We start from the raw sequence: 10,537 nt of genomic DNA, 5'->3' as shown, positions 1-10,537 counted from the left end.
CAACAAAGCTGCAGCCCGGAGAAATGTCAGATTTTGAAAGATTTAAAATGTTATATATTTGGGTAAAATTCTAAAATGTTTTCATAACACCATAAGTCCAAATTGTCCCGAGTGAGGAAGATGGACATCGTCATCATCATCATCTCATCCGCACAAAGAGTTTCACATCAAACAAAAAATAACTGTTGGTTTCCTTTTAAACAAATAAGAAATATTTACACGCTGTTTGATCTGTGCAAAGTGGATCATAAAAGCGGATTTTAAGCATTTTAGTCATTAAATATAAAGCGTTTATCAGACTAAAGCCATTTAAGTTATTACTTTATGCGCTTCACTATTTCACACTCTTTTAAACTGATGCGTGTGTTGTTGAATTTAAGTTTGCTAATAAAATACAGCAAGTTTAAGTACACTAGTCCGATTGAAGTGAACATGACCCCGGAGCAGAGTGAGTCTGAGCCGGGACGCGGAGTGAGTCTGAGCCGGGACGCGGAGTGATTCTGAGCCGGGACGGAGCGCGCAGAGGAGCCGCCGGTTCAACGCAAATTTCACGCGCGATGATTGCTAAAACACGCACGGATTGAAGCGTGGGTCCGCAAGGCTCCGCTCTGTGACTCAGGAGCGAAGGTGATAAACCGCGGGCGGCCAAAAAAAAGTTGGTGGAAGAAAACTGCGGTAAGTTCCAGTCAGGTCAGCGGGGCAGCGCGCTGTCCGTGGCCGAGCAGAGGCAGCGACAGGCGGCGTGGGGAGCAGGGACGCCCCGCAGACTGAGTTTGAAGCAGAGCTGGAGAGAGCTGCTGGAGCGCAAAGAGGCTTACTGCTGTCAGAGTGTATCCGGCTCGTGCGCGCTGAATTCCGGCCAGCGGTGAAAGGTTTGTCCCGGTGAACCATCGAGGAGAGCGGGGACACTTCAGTGAGTCCTGCGGCGCCCGGGAGCCCAAACTACCGGAGGAGCTGCGGAGCGCTCTCTCTCTCTCACACACACACACTCTCCCTCTCTCTCTCTCTCTCTCTCTCTCACACACACTCTCTCTCTCTCGCTCTCTTTCTGTCTATGTGTCTCTCTCTCTCCCTGTCGCTCTCTCTCTTTCTCTCTATGTCTCTCTCTCTCTCTCTCTCTCTCTCCCTCTTACTCTCCCACTGTCTATGCCTCTTTCGCTCTCTCTCCCTGTCTCTCTTTAGCTCTCTCTCTCTGTCTCTCTCTATGTATCTCTCTGTCTTTTTCTCTCTCACACACACACTTATAAGTGAAGCAAACACATGCAACAAGCTGATGAGTTGGAGCAACAGAGTCATGAAATCAAAGATCAAACTTTCATCTTACAGGTCTGAACGTCTGAATGGATGCCAAAGAAAACCAGACTGAAGTGAAAACTGGAACAGACAGACAGACAGACAGACAGACAGACAGACAGATACTTCCTCCAATTGTCATTCCTTCTTTTCTGTCCGTTCCTTTTCTCATCCCTCTCTCTTTTCCTCCTTTTACATTTCATGGAGAAGTAATGTACATTTTACTCCACTTCTATCTGACAGCTGTGTGTGTGTGTGTGTGAGTGTGTAGTAGGTGAGTGCTGAGCAGATAAGATAGATTACAGGCGAGCTCATTGTGTTTGTTATCCACGACCCCGAGTTTTCCCACCCGTCTGCTCCACACACACGCACGCACACTCTCTCTCACACACACACACACACACACACACACACACACACACACACACACACACACACACACACACACACACACACACACACACACACACACACACACACAGAGCAATCATGTGTATACGTCAGTCACTGTAAGTTGCTTTGGATAAGAATGTCAGCTAAAAAGCCTGAAAATGTAAATGTGTTAGTGTGTGTGTGTGTGTGTGTGTGTGTGTGTGTGTGTGTGTGTGTGTGTGTGTGTGTGTGCTCTCGTGTCTTGTTATGACTGGCGTCGCCCTGACAGGCCCCATTTGTCATCCTCGGGTCCTCGGGTGGATTGATAACGAACAAAAACACAAACATAAGCGTCTGAAAATGAGCTCTTGTCGGCTTAAAGCGACATTTTCAGCGCGCAGGAATGTGGAGCAATAACAGGCCGTCTGATAGGCTGACGGAGAATAAAAACAGGTGGAGGTAGAGACGGTAGAAACTTGTTAGTCTCAGTTTGTCTCACTGAGACAAACAAAACATTTACATTCATGTCTCATAATCATAATGATAATACTGATAAAAGTCCAATCAGCGTCACATGCTATCACCCAGCATCTCATATAATACCTGGTGTGTATCAGCAGAGCTGCAGTCAAAATCTGGAACATTCTGAGTGAAGATGGTTCAGTCCTTCTTGATTTATCAGGAGAAACTAAAGTGAAACTCTCCAAACATGTATCAGTGTCCTAACTTCAGCTCAGATGTGTTACAGGAAGTTTCCTTTAGCTGTTTAGTTCTTTCATGTCAGTGTTTGTGTTCATGTGACCTTTGACCTGTACTGGGGAAGTTCTGCTAGTTTCTAGCAGCCTGGTCCAGAGGAGAGCAGACCTGCAGCTCTGTTTGCTGCTCTGCCCCTCTCTGAGCTCTACTTCCGGGTAAGAGGAGCTTGATGCTCTGCTGAAGGCTCTACAGAGCTCCTCCACCAGGGGGCGGCAGGGAGGGACTTCCTCCTCTAGGTAAGGACAGTAGCTATCCCCCTTCATGTCCCCTCTGCAACGAGATGATGTCATCATGTTAAAGAGGTAAAGGACCAATCAGCTTAAGAGGACCAAAATCATATTGTCTTTGTCTTCAGAAAAGATTGGATTTTCTTTTTCTTCTTTTTTCATTTCAAGAAAAATCTACAAAAAATAAACTCAAACAGAAAAAAACTATCTAGAGAAATTCAAAAAAATGAAGATCAACCCTCCATTGATCTCAACATGATAGAATAGAATATAAACATATGAAGTACTCTGTGTACTGTAGTACTTCTCTGTGTACTGCAGTACTTCTCTCCGTGTACTGCAGTACTTCTCTGTGTACTGCAGTACTTCTCTCTGTGTACTGCAGTACTTCTCTGTGTACTGCAGTACTTCTCTCTGTGTACTGCAGTACTTCTCTCCGTGTACTGCAGTACTTCTCTGTGTACTGCAGTACTTCTCTCTGTGTACTGCAGTACTTCTCTCTGTGTACTGTAGTACTTCTCTCTGTGTACTGCAGTACTTCTCTCTGTGTACTGCAGTACTTCTCTCTGTGTACTGCAGTACTTCTCTCCGTGTACTGCAGTACTTCTCTCTGTGTACTGCAGTACTTCTCTCTTTGTACTGCAGTACTTCTCTCTTTGTACTGCAGTACTTCTCTCTGTGTACTGCAGTACTTCTCTCTTTGTACTGCAGTACTTCTCTCTTTGTACTGCAGTACTTCTCTCTGTGTACTGCAGTACTTCTCTCTGTGTACTGCAGTACTTCTCTGTGTACTGCAGTACTTCTCTGTGTACTGCAGTACATGCAGGGACACACGCCGTTGCTAAATGAACTCTTGTTAATATTGTGTTTTTTCTTTTCCTGCAGCCGTCTAAATAATTAGCTTTTGTAGTAGAAAATGATGAATTTGGGCAGTTAATTTATTGATCTCTGGCTCCTCGATGTGCTCGGCTTTAGAAAGTCATTAATCAATGCATGAAAACAACTAATTCTCCTCCGCCTGCTGCCCGGCCTTTTTTTTTTCGCTTCATGTTTTCTGTCTGCAGGCTGGATGATCCACAGCCTCACACACACACACACACACACACACACACACACACACACACACACACACACACACACACACACACACACAAGCTGTGATTATAGAATAATTATCAACATTAAGACAGAACACACAGACATCGGCAAACAAAGCCTTTATGTTTATGGATTTATCTTTTTTAAATGCCAGAGCAGATCATCCCTTAAAAATCACACAGGAACATTTGTACAACAATAAGAGCAAAATAAATAAAGAGCCCAATGGGACACTTCAACAAATACAACACCTATAATATAATAACAAATACAAATCTATGTTACACAATCACACACTACAGCTGCTGATGCAAAAAGTCTGATCCAGATGATTGGAGGAGGTGAGACGCAGCGTGATGCAACACAACACGCTAAGACACAAACACACCGAGACACACACGCCTGATGTTTGCATGCGACCAAACCATCTGATCAGTTTTCAGATCATTTCAATCTATAACTAACTGCAGTCATGACGGAGTGGAGCTCTGAACGATGATGCTGTTGAAGGTTTGGACTTTATGAGATCCTGAAAATATACTTTGGCTCCTTTGGGGTTAAATTCAGGGTTAAAAGCTTTAATTTGCATGTTGAGCTAAATGAGCCTCTGAGGCTCAAACCCTTAGTGGGTTAGTTAGCTCCGATCTGACGGTAATTCAATTAAAACCTTCATTTAGAGGCTGCAGCGCACACACACACGCGCACACACACACACACTGCACTGCCCCCTGTAACCTTGATGTTTACATATACGGCCTGTGTGTCTCATTTCCATAGCAGCATGTCGTTAACGTGCTGCTTTGACATTCAATTAAAACGTTTACATTTCTGCTTAATGAATTCAGAGGACGAAGGGAAGGAAAGACGGAGCACAGAGAGCAGTGACAGGAGGCCGATACACACACACACACACACACACACACACACACACACACACACACACACACACACACACACACACACACACACACACACACACACACACACACACACACACTCAGGTATCGGCCTGAGTGTGCGTGTGTGCCTGTGTGTATGTATGAGTATGCCTGCGTTTGTGTGTGTGCCTCTGTGTGTATGTGTGTGTGTGTTAAGGTCACTGCAGGCTGATTGTTATAATTCATCTCTGTAGTGGTTTCCTCTTGGGGGATTTGATCCTCTGAGCTCAGACGCTGTTTGTGTTTGAGTCTCTTACAGCTTTAATACTGAATTCATCATCAGGCTGTTTATTATGAAAAAGAAAAACTCTTCTGTTATTGATCTGTGATCGGGGGAGAAAAGCATCATTTTGCCAATCAGGAAGCAAAACTAACAATCATCAGCACTCATAGGTTCAAATCCCTCTGATGGTCACAGAGAGCACAGAGGAGCTAACAGCTACACTTATGATTTGTTTGTTACTCGATATTTATTACACACACACACACACACACTCAACTCTCAGTTATTGTCTTGCCAATGTTTACTGCAAACAACAGCGAGCGCTCCTCCAGGAAACCAGAATTTGCTGCCGTTTCACACAAACAAGCTACTTTCCATCACTATGCCCAGCTGGTTCCATACTAGCATCCATGCAACTAGCACCGCCTTCTTGTTGTTACCCAACAGGAAGAGGTTTCAAACTGCAAACCGACAAGATATCCACATTCTGGAAATCGTCCTGTTTCATACTGAGTGCAAATGTAACTCAACTATAAACAGGCTGCTGCTATGTAGCGAGCTAGCAGGTTAGCACAGTAGCTAGGTGAAGCTGATTGGACTATTTTTCTTTGCTGTGTTTTAAATAGTAAATGAATGTAAGATGAGTTTGGAGCCCTGCAGTGCAGCCAGGGGGCGCTGCTGAGGAGCTGCATGCTTGTTTATTGAACCTAAAGTTCATCTGTTTGTTCAATTTGTCTTAAAACAGAAGAACTGATGACATCATACAGACAGGAAGTGAGGGACCACTCCACTTCTCCTCTTGACTCCTTTCCTAAGTCCTCATCTTCTCCGCTCGTTTCTTCCCCTCCCCTCCTCCCCTCCCTCCTTTCTCCCCGCTCTCTTCCTAGCTCCTTTTTTCCTTCCCCCACCCCTCCCCTACTCTCCTCCCTCCCTCCTTCCTTCCTTCTTCTCTCTCTTTCTCCCCCCTCCCTCCCTGCTTCCTCCTTCCTCCTTCTCTTCTTCCCCTCCTCCTCTCCTCCCAGTAGGAGGTCTCTGGTTCTCGGGCTCGGCCCACAGGGGGAGTGGTCTCGTGATGTAGCCGTGTTAGGAGCCGTGATTCCCGGCCAGCCTTCCAGCTGTGACTCGCTTGTGCTCTCCGGTAAGATGGAGCTCCGGATGCGCGTCCCGGCCTTCGTCTTCCTCTGCGCCGCCTCCCTGCTCACCGTGTGCGGCTCCGCTTCCCGTACCGGACCGAGGGTGACCGAGAAGGTGAGCGCGCGCTGACGCATTCAGGCGCAGCGACACGATGTGCGCGCGCCGCCGGAGCGAAGACACACACACACACACACACACACACACGGCGCGTTGCTGCGGCGAGAAATCACGGACTCACACACGTACACGTGTCATTCATGCGCATTGCGCAGGCACTCAGCCTCTTTCAGTGTGTGTGTGTGTGTTGTCAGGGTGAACACACACACAAACACACACACACGCTGAGTGTTCAGTCATATGTTGTTGCAGCTTATGTGTTCATTTACCTAAATGAAGTGTATATGTGGATAAACTAAACTGGTTCAGAAAAACCCTAAAAAGTCGGTTTAGGCTAAAGAGTTTTGGGCAAATTATTATTATAAATTACTATTATATTAATACGTTTGTGTAATATTTAATCAAAGGTACTTGTACTTTATAATAAAGAAATAATTATATACATGTATTTATGTACATGATTATCAAAGTACATTTGTTTGTGTGTGTGTGTGTGTGTTCCCAGGTGTTTTTTGATATCACGGTGGGAGGTCACGAGGTCGGGCGGATCGTCATCGGCCTGTTCGGGGAGGTCGTCCCTCGCACTGTCAACAACTTTGTCGCCCTGGCAACCGGAGAGGTAAGATGGCTGCACACTGATGCAAACAAGACCATTCAATTACCACGACATGCAGTTAGTGTGTGTATTTAGTAGTATTTGTAGTTTTGCCTTATTAATTTTTCTTTTTCCTGCTGAATATCACATGTAAATATTTTGAAATGAGCTATGTTTATTTTGTGTGTGTGTGTGTGTGTGTGTGTGTGTGTGTGTGTGTGTGGTCCACAGAAAGGTTATGGTTACAAAGGTACCAAGTTCCACAGAGTCATCAAAGACTTCATGATCCAGGGAGGAGACTTCACCGCTGGAGACGGAACAGGAGGTCAGAGGATCAAATCTCAATTGAACACATAAATACTACTGAAAACTAATCTAGATGATGAGATTGTAAAAGGATTGATTCAGCCGCGTTAACGTGAGAAACACACCTGTGTGAGATCAAAGCTCTGCTGTCAGGCACTGTGGTGTTTGATCTTCTCGTGAGAAAGCAGCAGGCGAGCAAACGTGATGTTTAAGCTTCAGTCTGCTTTTATGGATGATCTGAGTAGATCAACATCAGCAGACTTCAGATGGTTGATACACACACACATGTGCTTCACTGCAGGTCACAGTATCTACGGAACAACGTTTACTGATGAGAACTTCAAACTGAAGCACTTAGGGGCGGGCTGGGTAAGAACACACACTCTCACTTTCACTCTCACTCTCACACTCACACTCACACACTCACACTCACTCTCACTCTCACTCTCACTCTGTGTGATGGCGTCTCTTTCTCAGGTCAGTATGGCCAACGCAGGTCCGGACACTAACGGGTCTCAGTTCTTCATCCTTGCTGCTAAAGCGCCGTGGCTGGACGGGAAACACGCAGTGTTCGGCAAAGTGCTGGACGGCATGGTGAGTACATGCTAGAGCCCGAATACATACGTGTAGATATATACATACAGTATATGACTGTGAGGTCATGACTCCTTAACCTCTAAAGCACCCAGCAGAGCACTTAGCAGAGCTTTTAGCAGAGAAATAAAGTTTGACATGCAGAGGAAGCTGCAATTACTTCACTTAGATGGGAGGCAGTGGCTCAGTGGGTAGAGCTTCCGCTTTGGAGCCGGAGGGTTGCCGGTTCGAGCCCCTGCCAAGATGCCCTTGAGCAAGGCACCGAACCCTCAATTGCTCCCCCCTCTGCGAAGGGTGGTAACTGTAATGTAAGTCGCTTTGGATAAAAGCGTCTGCCAAATGATCGTAATGTAATGTAATGTAATGTAGATGGAATCGCATCCAAGTGAAGTACTAATGCATTTAGTAAACAAAACCTCCTGTTGGTCTGTGCCAACAGTGACTTCACTTCCAGTGGAACAGCTTCATTCATTGTTCTGGACCTTCACCATAAGTTCTAGTCATGTTGAAAGTGTAACATTTACTTTCGACAGTTGAAGGCTTACAGTCGTTAATCCAGGAAATCCTGTAAGAACTGCTTATCTCAAGAATGAACACGCGTTGTTAAGACGAGTCCCAACCAGAACGCTCAAACTGTTTGGTTCCTTCAGGTTCAGACACACGTCAAGATCTATTAACTTCCCCAGTAAAGGTCACATGGACACAAACACTGACATGGAAACTTCCTGTTACACATCTGAGCTGCAGTTAGGACACCAAGACATGTTTAGATAGTTTCACTTTAGTTTCTGCTGATAAATCGGGACAAACGGAACCATCTTCACTAAGAATGTCTTATATTATGTGAGATACTGAGAGTCTAAGTGGTGTAAGTGTTCAAAGGTTCAGACTCCGCCCTGTCTAGATGCTGTAGTGTGGCGTCTCTAACCTGCTGCTTGGTTCCTCCTCTGCCAGGCGGTGGTTCACACCATCGAGCTGCAGGACACCAACGACAGGAACCTGCCGTACACTGAGTGCGTCATCGTCAACAGCGGACGAATCGCCGTCAAAGAACCTTTCATCATAGAGGTGGAGGGCTGGTAGAGAAAGAGAGAGAGAGAGAACAAGTAAACATTCTCTGTCCGACCTGTACCTCCAGCATGGGAAGAACACTAACGCCTGAAAGAAGCATCGTAGTACTGCCACTTTACCAGAAGAACCCAGGAAGACCAAGTTACTTGGAGTACTTAGAGTATCAAACGTTCTTTAGTCTTCACCAATCGGCTAAAGATAGAAATGCGCACACAGACACACACAGACACACACATGCTTCCATGTGTCATGTTTGTAAAAACAAGTGTGATGTCGCACATCTGATAAACAAACAATCCATGAAACTTTAATGTGAGCAAACGCATGATGAAAGCATAAAGGCCGTTTATGGCTCTGCATTAATAATCAATAATCCTTCCTTCCATCTCATGGCTGCATGGTTTCGTTCCCCATCAGACTTTGCAGTGAAGCTCGTCTGCACCTGTGGATGTGTTTGTGTCATGTGACTCGGTTTCCTCGTCCGATTGGGCGGAGGGTCCCGCCCTAGAATTATAATCCGTCGTCATAGAAACGAGGATGTAGCAGCTCATTGATGTTTTATTGCCAAAACATGCCATGTTGCCAAATAACCAAAATGCCATTTGCACTTTCCAGGTCTTACAGCAGCTTCATCATAAACACAATATGCAACAATCTGACAAACTGTAGCCAAGAAGCTTTAATACTGTGAACCTTCCTCTCTCAGCCTCATTCACTCTCTGCTCAACCAGCACAAACTGCATGGAACTGTGGGAAATCATCAGGTGAAGGCTGTTTAGATGTTGAGTTTCATTAATTGATCACTGATTGATTTCACTGATTGATCAGTTTTTATCATCGCTTATGCTTCTGATTATTAAATGATTCAGTTCAAACTCTTTGTTTTATTTGCAATAACTGCAACAGAATGTGCCAAGTTTCTACAATAAAGGATTCTGCCAACCAAACCAACCAGTCTCATTCTCTGTCTGTCTCTCTCTCCCAGTCTCTCGCTCTCTAAGTCTGTCTCTCTCACACGCCTCACCCAAGCTCAGTACTTTTCAGTCAGTGAGACACAGATTGATAGATCATATGTACGCTGAATGTAAGCTCGGCTCTGATTGGTTCAGAAAGCAGAAGCTACTATGCATTCAGCTACGCCACACACACACACGTCAGGACATGCATACACAACCTCACCTGATTGGCTGCCGCTCAAGACTTCTCTAAACTTCTAGCGGCTCTGTAGCCACGCCCCCACACCGCTCTCGTAGCCATCGTACAGCTGCGTGTAAACGTGATCTGCCACGCGTTTGGCTGCTAAAGCTCCATGAGCAACAAAGCAAAGTCACGTGTGAGCTAAACACGATAGCAAGCAAAGCTAGCAGCACCTCAGCCTAACATCACAGTAAAGTACAAAGATCTTAGCGTCTCTCACTTATTGATGACCGATGACAGCTGAGGTTCTTCCGATCTTCATTTATTCTTATGTCTCTATCTGTTATTGTGTCTTGTATTTACGTCACTTTTTCATTCTGACTTTGTGAGGTAAATAAGACAAACCAACCTAATCATTATTTCACTGGGTGAATGTTTCTTTACTGAGTAATCAACAAATCTTCCTCATCACTTCCTTCCTTCACGCAAGACGTAGCCGTGACAACAACAGGCCTGTTAGGACGAAGAGGAGGAAGCGTTATCCAGAGCAAACGTCACGTGTCAGCTGAGGCGTGTTTTGGCGTTAAGCTCTGTAATTATGTGCAGTAAAAGGTGAGAGCAGCACAGGAAGCAGAGCGCTGCCAGGCTGACAGCTGATGTGTCAGCTGATCTGTCA

At 45.4% G+C, this 10,537-nt stretch overlaps 1 protein-coding gene across 1 annotated transcript; it reads left to right on the top strand.

The window, feature by feature from the left end:
* Positions 1-5,970: 5,970 nt before the first annotated feature.
* On the top strand, positions 5,971-9,665 carry ppic (peptidylprolyl isomerase C). Its single transcript, XM_076147611.1, has 6 exons — positions 5,971-6,155; positions 6,664-6,777; positions 6,985-7,078; positions 7,361-7,428; positions 7,537-7,653; positions 8,608-9,665. Exons 1-6 carry the CDS (start codon positions 6,051-6,053, stop codon positions 8,734-8,736), a joined length of 627 nt encoding a protein of 208 aa, XP_076003726.1. The 5' UTR covers positions 5,971-6,050; the 3' UTR covers positions 8,737-9,665.
* The last annotated feature ends 872 nt before the right edge of the window (positions 9,666-10,537 follow it).

The sequence above is a fragment of the Genypterus blacodes genome, unplaced genomic scaffold (assembly GCF_046128005.1).
Source record: "Genypterus blacodes isolate CSIRO-AG114 ecotype Tasmania unplaced genomic scaffold, CSIRO-AGI_Gbla_v1 ptg000038l_1, whole genome shotgun sequence".
NCBI lineage: Eukaryota > Metazoa > Chordata > Actinopteri > Ophidiiformes > Ophidiidae > Genypterus > Genypterus blacodes.
This window is presented reverse-complemented; position numbering and strand designations above follow the sequence as displayed.

Bases quoted from the DNA above. Each gene is read 5' to 3' on its own strand.
- ppic (XM_076147611.1), top strand. From the start codon at position 6,051: ATGGAGCTCCGGATGCGCGTCCCGGCCTTCGTCTTCCTCTGCGCCGCC. The intron at 6,778-6,984 runs GTAAGATGGCTG...TGTGGTCCACAG, and splicing joins TCGCCCTGGCAACCGGAGAG to AAAGGTTATGGTTACAAAGG. The intron at 7,429-7,536 runs GTAAGAACACAC...TCTCTTTCTCAG, and splicing joins AGCACTTAGGGGCGGGCTGG to GTCAGTATGGCCAACGCAGG.